The 21,909-nt window shown below is 46.7% G+C and overlaps 1 protein-coding gene across 1 annotated transcript in view; it reads right to left on the reverse strand.

Annotated features, from left to right (window-relative positions):
• Window positions 1-17,866: 17,866 nt before the first annotated feature.
• The window catches only part of LOC117412206 (protein DENND6A), a 46,740-nt gene continuing 42,697 nt past the window's right edge, over window positions 17,867-21,909 (reverse strand). Inside the window, exons 18-20 of the mRNA XM_058988922.1 lie at window positions 20,754-20,856; window positions 20,153-20,227; window positions 17,867-19,537 (exon numbers count right to left, since the gene is read on the reverse strand). Of these exons, the coding sequence (XP_058844905.1) occupies window positions 19,406-19,537; window positions 20,153-20,227; window positions 20,754-20,856 (310 nt within the window). The 3' untranslated portion in view covers window positions 17,867-19,405. The remainder of the gene's footprint in view (window positions 19,538-20,152; window positions 20,228-20,753; window positions 20,857-21,909) is intronic.

The following is a 21,909-nucleotide window of genomic DNA, read 5'->3' on the forward strand; positions in this document are numbered from 1 at the left end:
ATACAAACATAATGCCTTGAGTCAATATTGATTGATTCATAAGAACATAAGAACATAAGAAAGTTTACAAACGAGAGGAGGCCATTCAGCCCATCTTGCTCGTTTGGTTGTTAGTAACTTATTGATCCCAGAATCTCATCAAGCAGCTTCTTGAAGGATCCCAGGGTGTCAGCTTCAACAACATTACTGGGGAGTTGGTTCCAGACCCTCACAATTCTCTGTGTAAAAAAGTGCCTCCTATTTTCTGTTCTGAATGCCCCTTTATCTAATCTCCATTTATGACCCCTGGTCCTTTTTTCTTTTTTCAAGTCAAAGAAGTCCCCCGGATTGACATTGTCTATACCTTTTAGGATTTTGAATGTTTGAATCAGATCGCCGCGTAGTCTTCTTTGTTCAAGACTGAATAGATTCAATTCTTTTAGCCTGTCTGCATATGACATGCCTTTTAAACCTGGGATAATTCTGGTTGCTCTTCTTTGCACTCTTTCTAGAGCAGCAATATCATTTTTGTAACGAGGTGACCAGAACTGAACACAATATTCTAGGTGAGGTCTTACTAATGCATTGTAGAGTTTTAACATTACTTCCCTTGATTTAAATTCAACACTTCTCACAATATATCCGAGCATCTTGTTGGCCTTTTTTATAGCTTCCCCACATTGTCTAGATGAAGACATTTCTGAGTCAACATAAACTCCTAGGTCTTTTTCATAGTTCCCTTCTTCAATTTCACTATCTCCCATATGATATTTATAATGCACATTTTTATTGCCCGCATGCAATACTTTACACTTTTCTCTATTAAATTTCATTTGCCATGTGTCTGCCCAATTCTGAATGCTACCTAGATCATTTTGAATGACCTTTGCTGCTTCAACAGTGTTTGCCACTCCTCCTATTTTTGTGTCGTCTGCAAATTTAACAAGTTTGCTTACTATACAGAATCTAAATCATTAATGTAGATTAGGAATAGCAGAGGACCAAATACTGATCCCTGTGGTACACCACTGGTTACCTCACTCCATTTGAGGTTTCTCCTCTAATCAGTACTTTCTGTTTTCTACCTGTTAACCACTCCCTAATCCATGTGCATGCATTTCCTTGAATCTCTACTGCGTTCAGTTTGAGAATTAATCTTTTATGCGGGACTTTGTCAAAAGCTTTCTGGAAATCTAAATAGACCATGTCGTATGCTTTGCAGTTATCCATTTTCAATGTTGCATCCTCAAAAAAGTCAAGTAGGTTAGTTAGACATGATCTCCCTTTCCTAAAACCATGCTGGCTGTCTCCCAGGATATTGTTACCATATAGGTAATTTTCCATTTTGGATCTTATTATAGTTTCCATAAGTTTACATATAATAGAAGTCAGGCTTACTGGTCTGTAGTTACCTGGTTCGGTTTTGTCTCCCTTTTTGTGGATTGGTATTACGTTTGCTATTTTCCAGTCTGTCGGTACAACCCCCATGTCAAGAGACTGTTGCATGACCTTGGTTAGCGGTTTGTAAATAACTTCTTTCATTTCTTTGAGTACTGTTGGGAGGATCTCATCTGGCCCAGGGGATTTGTTTATTTTAAGAGCTCCTAGTCCCTTTAACACTTCTGCCTCTGTTATGCTAAAGTTATTTAAAATTGGATAGGAACAGGTCGACATGTGGGGCATGTTGTCCGTGTCCTCCTTTGTAAAAACCTGTGAAAAGTAATCATTTAATATATTTGCTATTTTTTTTTCTTCATCTATGATTTTGCCATTTGTGTCTCTTAGACATTTAACCTCCTCTTTGAATGTTCTCTTGCTGTTATAATATTGGAAAAACATTTTGGAATTGGTTTTAGCCCCCTTAGCAATATTGATTTCTATCTCTCTCTTGGCCTTTCTAACTTCCTTTTTGACTTGTGTTTGCAGTTCCAAGTACTCTTTCTGTGTGCTTTGTTTTTGGTACAATTACAACTAATTTAGAACTGTAAAAATAAATATGTATTTTTACAGTTCTAAATTAGTTATAATTGTACTTTAAAATGCATCTTTCATATAGTATGGATGATCACGTTGTCATGTAAAAATGTGAATATGATATATGATTTCATATGATTGGTGGAAATGGCCATGTGACCACATGCATATTACTTCCTGGTTGGTTGTGAATGAAGGATGGAGGTATGGAGGCTCTTGAAGAAACAGTATGTAATAAGTGAAGTTTTGTAGAAATACACCCACCCCTCGTTATCTCGCCCCTCGCTATACTGCGGATTCGGATATATCGCGGTCCTGGAGTTGGCTCCCCATTTTTACTGTCTAACTGCGTATGTCTTAGCTGCAATATACATCGGCTCTTAGAATTACTGTTCGTTTTATTCCATACTGCACATCACAAACAGCAATATACAAAACAATTAAAAACAAAGCATTAATCTCGTACTGTTATCATATACACACGTATTGCACAATAACACAAAGCAAATGAAATATCTACTTGCTGAAGCGGTTTTTATTTTAGCCAATGAGGTGTTCACTTGTGGCTAGCAAAAGTCACAGGGCAGTGACGTCAGCTCCCTAGCAACAAGCCTCCTACGTTGGCAATGGATTCTTGCAATGCAGCGAGTTTGTGCATTTGAGAAAGGAGAGGAAGACTCATGAAATTAATTGGAGACTTAAGTTGCTGCAAAGCAATTACCCTCTGCAGTATAAATTAAAACGTTGTGCTGCTTTTTATATGAAAAATGAGACCCTGACGCCCCCGGTAAAACGAGGGAGTGGTTGTACAGTATTTGTTAGCCTATTTGTTTTTCTATGGGTCTCTCGATATATCGCAGCCCTCGATATATAGTGGATTTATATTAGACCCCAACACCCGCAATATATCGAGTGGGTGGTGTACTTCTATTTGCTTTGTAAAAAATAATATTAAAAAGGGTCAAGCATACAGATATACTTTCAAATCAATACATTTAGTCCACAGTGTTTATAGCCCACCCTCTCATTGTCAGATAGATATGACAATGAAAACACCAGCCCAGCTACAATTACAATACAGAATACATCTCAGCCCACTGAACTAACACCAACTTTTACCAAACCAAAGACCAAAGCGTCCACGAGAAAATCAGCTGTTCCCAATCATCCAGGTAGGTCTACATCACAACCAACTCCAGTAATATCTACACAAACAAGAGAGCAACCAAAGAACATCAGGACCGCGTCTTCAAACAATCTAAAAAACAGCTGCTTGCAATATTCCAGAACATGTGATATATGATACAAGTGCAGCAGAATGACAATCGAAATGTCAAATCTCTATTCAACTCAGGCCACAGGCAAGCAACTCAATCTCCAAACGGATGAGCTCCTAACGGATTCGATTGGGATTCTTCTCACCTCTGGGTACAGCACTGTTCCACGAAGGCACGTGGAAAATGATGTTCATAATGTATATCTGATGCCATGAGAACGAATCGCTTTGATAAAACCATGGCATCAATACATCTTGTTGACAATACCAAAGCCACTGGTGAACCATTTTACAAGGTCAGGCCAATCTTCAAAGAACTCCACAAGTCCTACAAAATCTGCCATTCAGTGAATGGTTACCTGTTGATGAAAGTATGATCCCGTATTATGGGTGTCATGGGTTCAAACAGTTCATCCGTTATGGATTTAAACTCTGGAGTCTTGCCTCTTCAACTGGGTATTTGTGCCTGTGGCAAAGTGCCCCGCCCCTGTGTGCATTTGTGTGTTCTGTGTATGTATGTATGCGTGCGTATGTTAATGTTGGTGTATAGATTGGTACACGGGATATAAACGGGTCTGTGTTTCACGTGTGTTTAAATTGTATATTTGTATTTAGGCACGGGATTGCACATCACGCACGTGCATTTAAAATATAATATGTGAACACGGGGTTTCACGTAATGAATTCACGTGCTGGGATTCAAGTGAGTAATTAATTAGTAATTGAATCCCAGCGCAACAGTATATATAGATGCACGTTTCTGTCACTCGGGGTTGGGTGTTCGGAAGAGGAGAACGGGTGAGAGAGAGAGGAGTAATTAAAAGCGAAAGATCGTAAATAGTTGTTTGTTCTCACCGTGTTTGTTTGTCTCCGTGCACCGTTTGTTTAGTGTTAGTCCGTTTTGTCTGTCTCTTTATTTTGGCGCAAGTGCCGTGTCCTGTTTTGTGTACCGTTTAAAACCTTTTTATTTGTTAATAAACGCTGAGTGCAGCCATTGCACTCAGCTCATCATCACCACCGTCTCTGTCTGTGTATTCCTGTCTGGTCTGACGCCACCCACTCTGGCCGTCTTTGTGACACGTGGTGTCTTCGTGGGATAGCCGCGCCTCCAAGCGTCAGACCAGGAGGGGTCTGGATTAAAAAAAAAAAAAAAAAAAAAAAAAAGATTACAAATATTTGTTTTGGGGGAAAAAAACAAAACAAAAAAAAAATCAATGGCAGAAGACGCCATCAAACTGCGGGGCTGGTTCCTGGAGAATGCTGGGCTGGAGGCCCAGTCTCTGCCCATAGTCGTCCGGGTCCTGTGGATGATGGACAGTGAGAGATGGGAGGCATATCAGCAGGAACACACCCCAAACACCTTGGAGGAGGGTGTGGAGTTTGTCCTCAACTACCTGGAGGCAACCATAAATGGAACAGCAGCCCAGGTAGCAGGACCACCAGCAGAGGAGTACCTGCTGTCCCCATCTCCACCAGCAGAGGGTGAGTACCTGCTGTCCCCATCTCCACCAGCAGAGGGTGAGCACCTGCTGTCCCCATCTCCACCAGCAGAGGGTGAATGCCTGCTGGTTTTGCCTCCACAGCCCAAATGGGAGGAGCCTGAGCATCCACAGCCCAAATGGGAGGAGCCCAAGCGGAAGGAGCCCGAATGTCCTACGCCTGAGTGGGAGGAGCCCGAACGTCCTACGCCTGAGTGGGAGGAGCCCGAACGTCCTACGCCTAAGTGGGAGGAGCCCGAACGTCCTACGCCTGAGTGGGAGGAGCCCGAACGTCCTACGCCTGAGTGGGAGGAGCCCGAACGTCCTACGCCTGAGTGGGGGGAGCCCGAACGTCCACAGCCCAACAGGGAGGAGTCGGGGCGTCCACAGCCCAACAGGGAGGAGCTGGGGCGTCCACAGCCCAACAGGGAGGAGTCGGGGCGTCCACAGCCCAACAGGGAGGAGTCGGGGCGTCCACAGCCCAACAGGGAGGAGTCGGGGCGTCCACAGCCCAAAAGGGAGGAGTCGGGGCGTCCACAGCCCAAAGGGAGGCAAGTCGGGGCTTCCACAGCCCTGGGACCCAAGCCACCAGCAGAGGGAAAATGCCTGCTGGTTCAGCCCCAAGAGCCAGAAGGGGAGGAGTTACAGGCTCAACCCCCTGAAAATTTTTGGGGGGGAGAGGGGCAGGATGCTGGTGTCCCCCAGCAGCCTCTCGCTATGCTGCTGAAGGCAGCACGGCGTGCACATGCCCAGCCGCCACAGCAGAGGGAGCCAGCACCGCCAGGAGCAGAGGAGCTGGAGCTGCCTCTACCTCCACCACCGCAAGGAGCAGAGGAGCAGGAGCTGCCTCTGCCTCCACCACCTCCAGGAGCAGAGGAGCAGGAGCTGCCTCTGCCTCCGCCACCACCACCGCAAGGAGCAGAGGAGCAGGAGCTGCCTCTGCCTCCGCCACCACCACCGCAAGGAGCAGAGGAGCTGGAGCTGCCTCTGCCTCCACCACCGCCAGGAGCAGAGGAGCTGGAGCTGCCTCTGCCTCCACCACCGCCAGGAGCAGAGGAGCTGGAGCTGCCTCTGCCTCCACCACCGCCCGGAGCAGAGGAGCAGGAGCTGCCTCTGCTGCCCGTACCTCCGCAGGGAGTACGGTGGCCGGAGCCCCAGAAAGGGGAGCTGCCGGCCACGAAGAAGGGGGAGGAGGTCTGGAGACCACTTTCCCCAGCAGCAGTTTCGCTGCAGGAGTTCTTGTGGCCGGAGCCCCACAGGAGGGAGCTGCCGGCTACGAAGAAGGGGGAGGTCGGGGGACCACCTGCCCCCGCAGCTTTTTCGCTGCAGGACGGGACCAACAGGCTGTCAGCCGTGCCACTACCGGCAGGGGTGCTGACAGCATTGCCAGCCAAGGGCCCACTGAAGCCTCCCTTCCCAGCCCGAGACTTTGTTCTGGACTGCTGGGTTTTTAAGGGGGGAGGTGGCCGTTGAGGCCATGTGTGCTGCGCACAAGGGGGGGTATATGTGGCAAAGTGCCCCGCCCCTGTGTGCATTTGTGTGTTCTGTGTATGTATGTATGCGTGCGTATGTTAATGTTGGTGTATAGATTGGTACACGGGATATAAACGGGTCTGTGTTTCACGTGTGTTTAAATTGTATATTTGTATTTAGGCACGGGATTGCACATCACGCACGTGCATTTAAAATATAATATGTGAACACGGGGTTTCACGTAATGAATTCACGTGCTGGGATTCAAGTGAGTAATTAATTAGTAATTGAATCCCAGCACAACAGTATATATAGATGCACGTTTCTGTCACTCGGGGTTGGGTGTTCGGAAGAGGAGAACGGGTGAGAGAGAGAGGAGTAATTAAAAGCGAAAGATCGTAAATAGTTGTTTGTTCTCACCGTGTTTGTTTGTCTCCGTGCACCGTTTGTTTAGTGTTAGTCCGTTTTGTCTGTCTCTTTATTTTGGCGCAAGTGCCGTGTCCTGTTTTGTGTACCGTTTAAAACCTTTTTATTTGTTAATAAACGCTGAGTGCAGCCATTGCACTCAGCTCATCATCACCACCGTCTCTGTCTGTGTATTCCTGTCTGGTCTGACGCCACCCACTCTGGCCGTCTTTGTGACAGTGCCACATGGAACTGTTGTAATTTAAAAAATATTTATAGTATCAAATTTCTTCATTCATTTGTGAGTAAAAATAAAGTCAGTCGAAGGCTTGGTTGCAAAGTTACAACGGAGAGTCTTTTAATATGGTAGAGAGCGTTAGGAACTCTGTCCCTCCAAGCACGGAAAAGACACAAGTCAACAAACAGTACATTATTTGGATTATTATACTCATGTTTCCCATGACATCATTTTTTCCTTTAACCCAATCAGAAGAAAACAAGTTTCTTTTAGTTAGTTTTACAAATATCTTATCAGCCCTTGAAGTATCTGGCTCTGTCCAGATCCCCCTAAAGGGGCTAGGTTTTATGACCCCCTCATAAACAAACTGTATTTTCTAAGCAAAACCTGTTTATATCTAGTTTACTATTTGATGTTTATCAATAGGTTTGTAGCTCTGATACAAAACAGAGGTCTCCCCAAAAGGCAAATATATTTAATGTTAGGTCTAGACATCAAAGGACTTATTTTTACAACATCGTCCTGTTGGTCAGTCTTTTGTTCTAAAGACAAAAGCCAGGATAGAACCAGCTTCCCAGGTTCTAACCAGAATTCAGGAGACTAAAAGATGTTAATCAGATCCCTAGTCTCATTAGAAATTTAACCAGAACCTAGTCTCAGTTTGTGAGTTGTATTATAAGACCTAACAATTAATTTATCGCAAAATAAAATGTTCCAACAGGAGCCATATGCTGGGGCCCACACTCTCCTTACAGTGACTGGATTGGGTCAGGGACCCAGTGTAGTTCTGGGTCTTGCTGAACAAGCTAAGGTTCCTCAAGGATGCAAATTCACACGACAACCTCTTCACATCCTTGACACTTCTAGAAGAGATGACTACGGGTGGATATGGAAGCTCTGGGACAGTTTGTATGATGTCCTTTTCAGACTTTATGGTGGAATGACAACAGTGTAGTCACAGTGGCAACACATGTAGAAGACAGATATTCTGAAGTAAATGTCAAAAGATGAAATAAGGAAATGCGTACTTATGACAAAATCCCACAACCAAGGTGCATCTACTCATATAACCAGCATATGGGAGGTGTAGATCCCCATGATCTCCAGGTCTCCCGTTACCGATTCAGCATTGATCGAAAAAGTGGTGATGGCCCATCTATGCCTGGTCTATCAATAGTGCTCTAGTGAACAGCTGGCTGTTCTACAGAGACATCATGGTGACTCTGACCTTCTGCGCTTCCAGCGCATTGTGGCAGAGAGTGTGCTACATCGTTTCAGGACCAAACCAAAAGGACATGGAAGAAGATCTTCACTAACTGCAGGAGTAATTGAGTCTGCAAGGTTTGACAACACCTCTCACTGGCCAATCAACTCAGGCAATAGATTCTTGAGATGCTGTGTATGTGACTGTCATACAACCTACTCTTGTGAGAAATGTAACATGCCACTGCACATTGAGTGCTTTAAAAAGTTGACTGCCGCGCTAGCCTAAGACCTCGGTACCTCTGTGCTTCGACACCCTTGGTACCTCGAGGACAATACACCCTGGCGCTTTGATGCCTCGAGGCTTTTTAAGCCCTGTGCAGCGCGCATTCAGTGCTGCGCTCGCCCAAGATCTCGGTACCTCGGTGCTTCGACACCCTCAGTACCTCAAGGACGATACGCCCCGGCACTTTGATGCCTCGAGGTTTTTGAGCCTGTGCAGTGACACCTTTGGTGGCCTCAGTGCCCCTGCTGTCCATAGCCTCGGTGCTACAGTGCTTCGACACCCTCGGACCTGAAGGACTGTACGCCTCAGCGCTTTGACGCTTCAAAGTCTTTCTAGCCTTGCGCTCCAGTACCCTCAAGACCCTCGGGCCCCTGCTGCTCCATAGCCCCGGTACCTCGGTGCTTTGACACCCTCGGTGCCTTGAGGACCCGCTGCCTCGGCACTTCAACACCTGCGGCACTTCACCCAGCACACTCAATCCCCTCTGGGTTTTTTGATGCCTCGGTGATACACGACTGAAATGTCAAATTTCCACCCGTGCACGTCCTGCAGGCGGAAATTGCCCCCACAGGACAAACACACCCTGTGTGTGAGGTGCCTGGGCATTGAGCACGCCTCTGCTGCCTTGGTCATCCTGCTCTTTTTGTGCTGGGTCCAAAGAGAGCACCCTGCAAAATTGAATGGCGCTGTTCTCGGACGAGAACCTTGCAGCCAGCCTAGGAGAGCCATCGTCGGTCTCGGGGTCCCAGGCCTCTCCTCACCACCCTCCGAGCCCTAAAGTATTTCTTGTGCGCAGGCTCCACAGCGCCGCCGCAATCGCTCTAGATCTCCCTCAAGGGGCAGGAAGAGATCCAGAAAGGCGGACCAGGCGAGGGATATTGACTCCAGCATAGAGGCCTTAGTGTGAGCTCCCCTAGTAGGAGGCCGGTCCAAGGATTCTGTATGCCAGGATCACGGAGGCCAACCTTAAGAAGGCTTAAGCAGCTGAAGTGCAGGTAACACGTCTGGTGAACACAGGAGGCCTCTTAACGGCCTACCTGGATGGAATGCTGTGCTCCGTAACCCCCGCAAAGCCGCTAGTGTCAGAGCTACGCGCGGTCTCGGGCATGTTGTTACAAATCTCAGGCTTCCAAGGGCAAGCCCTGGGCAGAAGCCTGGCGAGCTTGGTGGTGGCGCATAGACAGCTCTGGCTGTCTCAAGCGAGGGTCCCGGATGCGGACAAGTCTGTATTACTAGATGCACCTATCTTCCCTGGCCACACTTTTGGACCAGTGGTAGAGGAGATCTTGCAACGCTGTCACAGAGAGCGAGAGGCGTCCCGACAGGTAGCTGCGAAGCTCCCCCCCATGCTTCGGCACAGGGAAGGGGGAGGCAATGGCAGTTACCACGGTAACCCGGACTATCCCGATCCCTACGGCACCACGGGGCGACCTGAGGCACTGCCTTCAGGCCTCCATGGCAAGGAGCCAGCAACAAGCATGGGGGAATGCCGGACGTGGAGCCCCAGCGCACCAGGCAGTCTCTGCCTCAGCCTCAGCAGCCCTGCCCGTTCGCACAACACATCTGCACTACTGGCGCAATTGCACCTCAGACTCCTGGGTGCTCGCCACCGTACACACCGGCTACGCACTGCAATTCCACTTGGGACCTCCTCCCTTTCGAGCGATCACGGTCACATCCGTGAACGACCCTCTCCAGGTCTTGGTCCTCAAACAAGAGGTAGAAACACTACTTCAAAAACAAGCCATCCGTCTCGTAGAACACACCTCGAAGACATGGGTTCTACTCAAGGTATTTCTTGGGGCCAAAAAAGGATGGCGTCCATCGCCTGAGACACCTCAACGAGTTCTTGAGGAAGAGGAGGTTCCAGATGGTCACACATCACCACATCCTCCAGTCTGTCCGACCGGGCGACTGGTTTACAGCAGTGGACCTGAAGGACGCGTATTTTCACGTTCCTATCCGTCCAGCTCACAGGAAATATCTCCGCTTCGAGTTCTCCGTACTGCCATTCGGCCTCTCCTTAGCCCCCCACACATTTTCAAAGTGCATGGATGCCATCCTAACTCCCTTGCGGCTGCAAGGGATCAGGGTGATGAATTACCTGGATTACTGGCTGATTTGTTCCCAGTCCCAGGAAGGAGCAGTGGCCCACACAGCGATTGTGAAGGAGCATCTGTCGAGGCTGGGTCTCACCCTCAACGATGCAAAAAGCCAATTAACACCAGTGCAGAGTACGGTCTTTTTGGGTCTCCGGCTGGATTCCCTTGCAATGCGAGCCTACCTGTCGGAGGACAGGGTAGCTGCTATTCGCAACTGCCTGGCCCTGTTTCATCCAGGATTCACAGTGCAATTAGTGTTGTGCCAGAAACTACTGGGTCTGATGGCAGCAGCGTCCTTAGCTATTCAACTGGGGTTACTTCACATGCAACCGCTTTAAGCGTGGCTCAGTGCCTTTCAGCTACACCCCAAGTGCGACAGACACCGTCGGCTGACAGTGTCTCGTCTGTGCTGGAGAGTGCTACGCTGGTGGAAGCAAGCCCCTCACCTGAGCAAAGGCGTAAGGATGGGAGTGATTTACAACCGTTAAGTGGTGATGACAGAGGCATAAACTCCAGTTGGGGGGGGTGTGCGGTCTGGGCAGGCAGCGGAGTCTGCGGATCCTAGTCGGGCCGCTGGACATCCCTGCACATAAATGCTCTAGAGCTGAGAGCAGTCCACCTTGCGCTGCAACATTTTCTCCCTGTGCTCCACAACAAACATGTCCTTGTCCGCATGGTCAACATGTCAGTGTTTGTATATGTGAACCACCAGGGAGGGCTTCGGTCCCCGGCGTTACACCGCATAGCCTTTCAGTGGTGCAGCGCATTTGGGAACACTTCGGGGAAGCCCAGGTCGACCTCTTTGCCACGGCAGAGACGAGCCATTGATCCCTGTGGTTCTACCTCCGCAGCTGCGGAAGTCCTCTAGGCATCGACACCTTAGCGCACGAATGACCCAAAGTGCCTTTATACACTTTCCCGCCTATACCGCTGCTCCCTGCCTTTCTCAAGAAGGTCAGGAGAGAGGAAGCGACAGTTCTCCTGGTTTTCGAACCTCTGCCAGCTGCTGCAGGTCCAGCCCTGGGAGATCCTGCTGCGCATGGATCTCCTCAGTCAGACGAACGGCACCCTCTGGCACCCAGAAATGGGCAGACTCCAACTGTGGGTCTGGCCCCTGAATGGGACCGTCTGTCTGCTCCAGGGCTCTCAGACGCAGTAGTGAGTACACTGCAGAATGCTAGGGCTTCTTCCACAAGAGCGTTGTACGTCTATAAATGGAAATATTTTCAAAACTGGTGCATGGCCGGAGGCCATGATCCCATGTATTGCCCTATAGCAGTTATATTACAGTTTCTGCAAGGTCTACTAGTGGCGGGTAAATCCCCCTCTACATTGAAAGTGTACCTAGCAGCCATATCTGCTTGCCATGTTCCCATCGACAGTATCCCCGGGTGCTCATATACTGGCGACCCGTTTTCTAAAAGGTGCTCGGCAGGGACGTCCTCCCTGAATATAGTCTAGACATGGTACTGGAGGCTCTCACTAAGGCCCCGTTTGAGCCCATATATACCATAGAGCTGAAATATCTCTCTATGAAGACAGCCTTTCTGTTAGCTATCACTGCCGCTAAGCGGGTCAGTGAGCTACAGGCACTGTCCGTGCACAGTTCCTGTATGTGCGTTTTGGATGATGGAAACTGTATCATTGTGCACGAACCCTGCTTTGTTTTATAATATCAGACAACTGTTATTTTAATACCGCTTTTATATGATTCATTTACACATAGAACAACACAGTCAGATGCTGAGATTGACATTGGTTAAAATAAACAAGAGGCCAGTTGCAGTGCCATACTAGTATGGCCGGTCCAGTGGTTAAAGAATAGGGCGGTATGCACCCAGAGGCTCCCTGCTCAAATCCAGACTCAAACATTGCTCTCCTGCTTGTGCTCAGTCTTTCCTATGACAGTGAGAAGGTCCTAGTGTAAAAGTTTGCTCTCCTGCTGGTGCTCAGTCTTTCCTATGACAGTGAGAAGTAAGGTCCTAGTGTAAAAGTTTGCTCTCCTGTTCGTACTCAGTCTTTCTTATGACAATGAGAAGGTCCTAGTGTAAAAGTTTGCTCTCCTGCTCGCACTCAGTCTTTCCTATGACAGAGAGAAGGTCCTAGTGTAAAAGTTTTTCATGCACAGTTCACATTCACATTCCAGTAACATGCTTTGAAATGGTTATACAAATGTAAGCATTATTATTATAAAAATAAATGCTTTGTTTTTGTAAATCTTTTTAGAACAATGTTTAAGCATTTCAAAATATAAATATTATTTTTAAAACTGTGTACTGTTTCATTTCGTAGTTTGTTTTGGACTTTGTTGTCTTCTGTATTTCATTTAACCTGTTTTTAGATGCATGCCTCTCAAGGTGCTTCACAAAATTCAAGTTGCTATATAAATAAAATATTTTATTAGCGTTAGTGAAAAATAAAGTTTTATTAAAGGTTAACTGCCTTTGGTTAATAACTTGTGTACACCGAGTTGCTGTACTTTGAGGAGACTTGCTGATTTTTGAAACAGCATTCAGAAGTACACAGTAACATTCTCAGGAGGGTACGGATGTTATGGGACCAGGGCTTTTCAGAAGTACACAGTAACATTCTCAGGAGGGTACGGATGTTATGGGACCAGGGCTTTTCAGAAGTACACAGTAACATTCTCAGGAGGGTACGGATGTTATGGGACCAGGGCTTTTCAGAAGTACACAGTAACATTCTCAGGAGGGTACGGATGTTATGGGACCAGGGCTTTTCAGAAGTACACAGTAACATTCTCAGGAGGGTACGGATGTTATGGGACCAGGGCTTTTCAGAAGTACACAGTAACATTCTCAGGAGGTGTGACGGGGGACTGCCCCGTCTTTATGAACGTGGTTGGGACTGGCAGGGAGGGGGTTAAATTCTTCCCTACCAGGAAAACATGTGAGAATGTGGCTGGAGCCCTAATTGAATAACCAGCAATTACTGATTAATTGGGCTCCAGCCACAGGGGATAAAAGCCAGGGGAGAGGCCCTGGCTAGAGGGAGAGAGTTCTAGAAGGAGTAGAGTGTTTTTGTGTGTGCTGTGTTTTGTAAGTTTTTTTGACCAGTGAAGGCAACGCCCAGCCTGGAAGCTTTATTTGTAAGTTTTGTTTTGTGTTTAAAACCTTTTTGTTTGGCCCTTGTGCCTGTTTATTTTGTTTATTAAAAAGCTTTATTTTGAATGTTTAAACTGTCTCTGAGCCTCCAGGTAGCGTTATCCCACTTCTAACACCAAATGTGACAAGGATGACAGAGGTTTGAGACTCAGAGACAGTTTAAACGTTCAAAATAAAGCTTTTTAATAAACAAAAATACAAAATAAACAGGCACAAGGGCCAAACAAAAAGGTTTTAAACACAAAATAATAAACACAAACAGTGTGGAGCAGTGTGGAGTAGTGGTTAGGGCACTGGACTCTTGACCGGAGGGTTGTGGGTTCAATCCCCAGTGGAGGACACTGCTGTTGTACCCTTGAGCAAGGTACTTTACCTAGATTGCTTCAGTAAAAACCCAACTGTATAAATGGGCAATTGTATGTAAAAATAATGTGATAACTGTATAATGTGAAATAATGTATAATGTGATATCTTGTAACAATTGTAAGTCGCCCTGGATAAGGGCGTCTGCTAAGAAATGAATAATAAATAATAATAACAAAACAAAACTTACAAATAAAGCTTCCAGGCTGGGCGTTTCCGTCACTGGTCAAAAAAACTTACAAAACACAGCACACACAAAAACACTCTACTCCTTCTAGAACTCTCTCCCTCTAGCCAGGGCCTCTCCCCTGGCTTTTATCCCCTGTGGCTGGAGCCCAATTAATCAGTAATTGCTGATTATTCAATTAGGGCTCCAGCCACATTCTCACATGTTTTCCTGGTAGGGAGGAATTTAACCCCCTCCCTGCCAGTCCCAACCACGTTCATAAAGACGGGGCAGTCCCCCGTCACAGGAGGGTACGGATGTTATGGGACCATGGCTTTTCAGAAGTACACAGTAACATTCTCAGGAGGGTACGGATGTTATGGGACCAGGGCTTTTCAGTTACTATGCCCCTCGTCTATGGAATTCTGCTTCTCAGAATACTAGGGAAGCACAGTAACATTTCAAATCTAGGCCTAAGACACATTTTTAACCCTGACTTTTAGTGAATAGCTTTGATCAGATTTGATATCTATTGTTCCATTGCAAAGCACTCAGGCGCTATGGCAATGTAAAGTTGTATTTGTATTGTATATGTATATATATATACTGGCAGCTACAGCGTGAAACCCAAGTTTGACCTAAAGTTTGAACCAGCTCGGGTTACAGCCCTGTGCAGAAGAACTGAGAATGGATTTTTTTTGTCTTTATGCAAACATAAGTAACACTCATGGGCTTCTTATGAACAACCGTTTTTACATTATATTCAAAGAACAAAACAAAACTAATACAAACAAAACAAAGAAAGAAAAAATAAATAAACACAGCTTACATATGTTACAGAATCAAATGCACAATCAAGTGTTCAGGGATCAGTGCAGGAACCAGGAAATCCATTAAAAAAAAACAGGATCTTCTCTTCTGTTGAAGAAATATATATTTGTGCTCGGTGAGATCCAGATTGCAAGAACATTTTATTATTTTTTTTTATTACATGATTTGCATAAAAGTGTACCGGTAAATTAAAACCTACAAATAATGTATTTACAATTATATTGAAAAAAAACTTCCTTTTAAAATCCTGTTCTATGTATTCAGAGATGTAAGGGTTAAATAGATGTCAGTTCTGTTTATGAATCTGCTAGCACGTGCTTTGTAGTAATGGGATGACCCATTCAGATGGTTAAAGTGGTGTAATGGGATGATTGACTAATGATTGCTCATTGCATGGATTACTTGAAGGCTACAGCGACATCTTGTGGCTGTAGGACTAAATCAGTGTTCCCAGCCCTGGTCCTGGGACCCCCTGTGGCTGCTGGTTTTCATTCCCACTGAGCTCTCAGTTACTTAACTAGACCCTTCATTGAAATGATCATTTGCTTAATTAGACCTTTTTACCTATTTTCAGCTCTAAACCGTTTCAGATTTCAAGTTAGCTGTAACATTTTATAAGTACCTTGAACTCTGCAACTTCGTAGGAGCTAAAAATCATTAAAAAGGTATAATTAAGCAAATTATCAGTTCAATTAAAGGTCTAGTTAAGTAATTGTTTTAGCCATGGACTAGGACTGCAGAAGACACTGTTGTACCGTCATTATAGTCATCACCACACCAGGAGTACAAATTAGCAAAAAAAGTCTTGCAGCATTGGAACTAATGAACTACCGCTGCTCCACACAGTCTGGAGTGCTGACACCCCCCTCCCCTGAAGAGTTAGAGATGTGATCACGGAGGAGCTGTCCTGGAGTGCTGACACCCCCCTCCCCTGAAGAGTTTGAGATGTGATCACCGAGGAGCTGTCCTGGAGTGCTGACACCCCCCTCCCCTGAAGAGTTTGAGATGTGATCAAGGAGGAGCTGTCCTGGAGTGCTGACACCCCCCCTTCCCCTGAAGAGTTAGAGATGTGATCACGGAGGAGCTGTCCTGGAGTGCTGACACCCCCCTCCCCTGAAGAGTTTGAGATGTGATCAAGGAGGAGCTGTCCTGGTCCCTCCACAGGATCGCCGCCTTGGACTTTCCTCTTGTTCTCCCAGGTACAGCTCTATCCCCTGATGATTTCTCTGAGGAACTGCCCTGTGGCTCCGCAGGCTGTCTCCCTCATGGGCAGGCTCCAGGCCAGCAGTGCTGTGCAGATGTAGAGTGTGTGTACTAACAGGGTGTGGGTGCTCCGAGCTGACTAATGGCACTCGGATTGGAATTCAGTTACTCACTGCAGCTGACAAACCACAAACAGGTCTGTGAAGAGAAGCAGTGACCCGGAGCAAACACTGACAGGCATTACACTCAACAGGATAAGGGTTTATAAGAGAGGGTGAGACCCAAAACTGAAACATTTCCAGTGGAAGTGGCTTCACCTCTAACTGAACTGCCACAGGGTATGTTTGCAGGAATGTGCTTTGCGACTTGTGTAGGAATCCTATGCGGCTCACTGCTCTGCACCCTCTTAGTGTGAGCAGCTTCCTTAAACCACTTTGGTCTTCAATGTGTGGTTCAGCATTCTGAGATGTGAGGAGTATTAGCACATGATGTTGTTAAAGATTACATTTCAAAGGATGTGATACACATGCAAAAAAAATGTGCAGGCAGACAAGTTCCTTTCTACACAGATACCCTGTGCTCGTTCCATCAGAGAGGAGACAACTTCCACAGGGAATACTGCATTTTTGGCCGACATGTGAAGGCAACATTTTCGTTTGTCCTTTGTGCTCCTCTCTGGCGGTCGGTCGGTGTGGATGCATATTGGTGAATTAGCAACCTTTCTGTCTGAAACACCAAATCACAATGCTTTCTACATGGAGGATCAGAGAGGAGCGTGTATTTGTGTAAGGAAGCGTTTTCATAGTCTATAAACAGTAGATTCAAACTTCATTTGACCGTTCCCTTACCTTTTAATGACGTTTGCAATCATTGGGAGTGTTTCTCACTGCAATCACGCAAATATGTGTATGCTGTAAAAACATGCCTTCCTTAGCATCAGTCAAATGAAGTGTATTTGAAGAGACACACACACAGGAGCTGCATTTTCTGAACACATCTTGTTCTCAAGTTTGGCTGCACTATGATCCCAGCTGGCAGTTCTAGAATTGCCCAATGGAGTTTTGGCCAGAGGCACGTTTCAGTTTTTCTCAGACCGTTGCAGGCACGATCACTTTTCTCTCATGACATTAAAATACAGGTCCATCAAACTGCACAGGAGCACAGATTGAGAGCACAGAGCAGGAGAATGAGAGCACAGAGCAGGAGATTGAGAGCACAGAGCTGCAGATTGAGAGCACAGTGCTGCAGATTGAGAGCACAATGCTGCAGATTGAGAGCACAGAGCAGCAGATTGAGAGCACAGAGCAGCAGATTGAGAGCACAGAGCAGCAGATTGAGAGCACAGAGCAGCAGATTGAGAGCACAGAGCTGCAGATTGAGAGCACAGAGCTGCACATTGAGAGTACAGAGCTGCAGATTGACAGCACACAGGATCAAATTGTAACTCTAGTTCCTCTAATATTGCATCAGTTTCTGCAGTGGTACACACTGTCAGCTGGTTCAACGGCTACAGACTTGCTCACAGACACAGCTTAAAGGACGCTGGCTATACCTTTCTCTGTAGCTAGTGTTCTCCCTGGAGCCCAGTGAATTCATGAACACACTGTACAGCACAGCATGCTGACGCATGTACAAATAGACCAAGCAATACCCGAAGCAATGCAGTATGAAGCACAGTGGATAACGAGAAACACAAATGAAGGTATAGACCAAATGTTCAAAGTGCCTCCTGGTCTCATCTCAGAGAAAGCACACAACTCAATCCACAGGCTTCTAATGCCACTTTATTGTTCCGTTATAAAAATACTTCTCTAGGTGACAGCAGCAGGTAATTAGAGACAACTCAACATGACACCCGTTCTGTTTGCACAGCTGATAGACAGTCACAGCGGATATCTGTGGCTAAGGCTTTGATACAAAAGATAACTATGAATAAAGTTCACAAAGTGGGTAGTCAGAGCGCCAGAGTTGCGGTGCCATTACTGTATTAGTTTATTAAAATAGGTGACAGACCATGTCTTTTTAAAAACTGTTAATAAAATAGAAGGTGCTTGGCACTGTGCTCTATATAGTATCTAGCACCTTCACTTGTATGAGAATAGATTTATATAGAAAATTTAATGCATGTTAAAATACATATATATTTTAAAAAACATAATAAAGAAAGAGAGAAAGTCAATGGTTAATGGTTGCCTAACAACCAAATATGCCTGACAACCGTGGCAGCCCTGCATGGCGGTCCTGGATTGGAACTGCTGCTGTAATGACTGTTTCACATCATCAGAGCACTGTCATCCAGCCGTCATCATTACACTGCCTCACTGAGGGCAATCATCCCCACTTAAAACACACCAAAACATTTCAAACCGTGGAGAACTACAGTACAGGCCACCACATCTGCTTTTGAACTCCATAATCTCCCTGGGGTGGGGCACATTTTACAAAGCAAAGGCAGAAAATAAACACACAGCAAGAAAGTGGTACAGCAGGATTCTGCACAGCATCACTCACACATTGTGGTCAGTTTTAAAAGACAGCACAATTCCTGCGATGCAGGCCGCTATAGAAAGCAATGGCAGTCACACTGAGCAGCTACAGACATGCTGTGACACACAGCACCCCCTGTGGTTCACAGTGAAAACCACACCTTCCCCTACCAACTCATACTTCAGTCAGACCACAAGGGGCTGAATAACTGAAGAAAGCAGACTGCTCGCGTGAGTGTGCACGAGGGTTGTACAGAGAGGGAGCCCTTCTGTTGTAGAAGTAATCCCTCCTAGCTGCTCTGAGGTGCTGTGTGTCCCAGTGCTTCTGGAACCGAGGACAGCCATTGGATGATGCTACCAGAAGGATTAGTTTAGCTCTTTAATGTAACTATTAAAATGAATGTGCCCAACAATAGATTGCACGCTCCACGCATATCCGTGCAGGAGCTTTCCTCAGCAGCTGCAGTCAGAGGCTGTGCGCTCAGGGGCGGCTGTGTCTCTTGTGTAGTGATGCTCCCCCTGCAGTCCACTGCCGGTAGTGCAGCAGTCGATTAGTACAGTATATTGTAGTGTAGGCACTTGCTTCTAGTTTCGGTTGAACTGCAATGCCAGCACTGCACAACAATGTTCTTCGGTTCAGTTTAACCGATACAAGTGCACTTATTGTGTAAAACCATGATTGAAAATACTTAAGTTCTCCGTTTCCCACCCATCCTTTGTGAACGGTGCATGTGTGGTGTTGAGATCCTTGCTCGCTCCTCTGGTCTCTCTGCTCCTCTCCATGATTTCATTGCAGAGCACTCAGCAGTCAGCCTCCTCAGGGGGTCCCCGGCTTCAGCAGGATTCCCTGCAGGTCCGCGGGGAGTGCCAGGATGACCGCCTCAATGTGTGTCCGCAGCTTGACCAGGGTCTCAGGCTTGACTGGCAGCTGATCTCGCTCCGCCTGCACCTGCAACATGGGGGGCATTGGGCAGAGCCATTGGGACCAGTTCAAAATGGCTCCAATCATCATCACAATTGGATTAGCGTTCAATAGATATGTGGAAAACTAGCATTCCCGGGACAATCAAAGAGGAATGGGATATCAGATAGAACGGCTTGTAAACATGAAGTGAAAAATCTAACCACTGATACGTCTAGAACGTGGCAGTGAAATGGGTATTCTGTACCGGACACTTTACTGAGAAAATCCTAGAATACAGCAGTGTACCAACTATAAAGAGACTAGTCAGTGCAGGTGGTGTGTGTCATTGGTATGGGTTAGAATATGTCTGAACTGCAGCAGAATCCTGCTCTGGTGACCCACTTAGGGTCTCCACCTACTCCGCCTCCATGTGTCCTCCGTTCTGGGCTGGAGTGGAAACCGCGATGGGTCACTTTGATTACCCCTTTTAGGAACTGAAACACTTTGTTCAAGTCTCTACTCAGGGAGCCCCACGTGGGACCGATCAAGTCTAATGAACAATGGAACGGCCCCCAGTCAGTCATTCTGCATCTTTCCCAGCACTGTACAAGAAGACCATATGTCACTGATCCCTAGAATACCAAGGAAGGAAACGCTCACCAGTTTATCTTTTAGCTTCAACACAAGGTCCACAGTCTCCACCTCTGTGTGTTTCTGAATCCGGAGCAGCAAATCCTGCAGAACACACAGTATACATGAACTCAGGCGTGCCAGCAGTTACACTTCTGCTTCAGGCACTCGTAACAATCAACTTAGCAGCTAACGCTAAGAAATAAAAAGTTTAGAACGTGACCAAGAGCTCACTGTAGACCTAGACATCGATCTCTAGGTCACAACCTGCAATACATGTATTACCACGTTTCTATTTAGTTCACTATTTCAAGCTTTGTAACAGTGACACCACAGCAGTGTAAATCAGAGTTAAACCCTTGCTAGGACTGCTCTATTGTGTTGAAGCTGCAGAATCCCGTTTCATGGTCACTTTGACACTCTTACATATTTTCTTGTACCTTTTTACTCTCCCTCCCTCCGCTGTAGTTTCTATAATGTGAAGGTGGTTTGTTTTCAAGTCTATAGTGCAATGCACAGCCCCAAAGCACATTATTCATTCTGCACTTAAACAAGACACACCTGGGACCAACTTACCCATACCCCCACACCCCCCCGCCCTCCTCACCCCCCTCTCTCTCTCTCTCCTCACCTCCTCACAGAGTGCCTCCAGGTGCAGTGCCTCCAGTTTCTGGCTCACCTCCTTCCTCCGCATCCGGAACCAGCCGTCGAAGTTCGGAGACTTCAAGAACTGCCTTGAGAGGGAAACAAGCCACAAACCAGCCATTAAACCAGGAGCTAATGTCAGTAACACAGCGTACAGCATTAAACCAGGAGCCCATGTCAGTAACACAGCGTACAGCATTAAACCAGGAGCCCGTCAGTAACACAGCGTACAGCATTAAACCAGGAGCCCCTGTCAGTAACACAGCGTACAGCATTAAACCAGGAGCCCCTGTCAGTAACACAGCGTACAGCATTAAACCAGGAGCCCCTGTCAGTAACACAGCGTACAGCATTAAACCAGGAGCCCGTCAGTAACACAGCGTACAGCATTAAACCAGGAGCCCCTGTCAGTAACACAGCGTACAGCATTAAACCAGGAGCGACTGTGAATAACACAGCGTACAGCACTGAACCAGGAGCCTCTGTCAGTAACACAGCGTACAGCATTAAACAGGGAGCCCCTGTCAGTAACACAGCGTACAGCATTAAACCAGGAGCCCGTCAGTAACACAGTGTACAGCACTAAACCAGGAGCCCGTCAGTAACACAGCATACAGCATTAAACCAGGAGCCCCTGTCAGTAACACAGCGTACAGCATTAAACCAGGAGCCCCTGTCAGTAACACAGCGTACAGCATTAAACCAGGAGCCCCTGTCAGTAACACAGCGTACAGCATTAAACCAGGAGCCCCTGTCAGTAACACAGTGTACAGCATTAAACCAGGAGCCCCTGTCAGTAACACAGTGTACAGCATTAAACCAGGAGCCCCTGTCAGTAACACAGCGTACAGCATTAAACCAGGAGCCCCTGTCAGTAACACAGCGTACAGCATTAAACCAGGAGCCCCTGTCAGTAACACAGCGTACAGCATTAAACCAGGAGCCAATGTCAGTAACACAGCGTACAGCATTAAACCAGGAGCCCCTGTCAGTAACACAGCGTACAGCATTAAACCAGGAGCCCCTGTCAGTAACACAGCGTACAGCATTAAACCAGGAGCCCCTGTCAGTAACACAGCGTACAGCATTAAACCAGGAGCCCGTCAGTAACACAGCGTACAGCATTAAACCAGGAGCCCCTG

Source organism: Acipenser ruthenus, chromosome 16 (assembly GCF_902713425.1).
Source record: "Acipenser ruthenus chromosome 16, fAciRut3.2 maternal haplotype, whole genome shotgun sequence".
In the NCBI taxonomy this organism is placed as follows: domain Eukaryota; kingdom Metazoa; phylum Chordata; class Actinopteri; order Acipenseriformes; family Acipenseridae; genus Acipenser; species Acipenser ruthenus.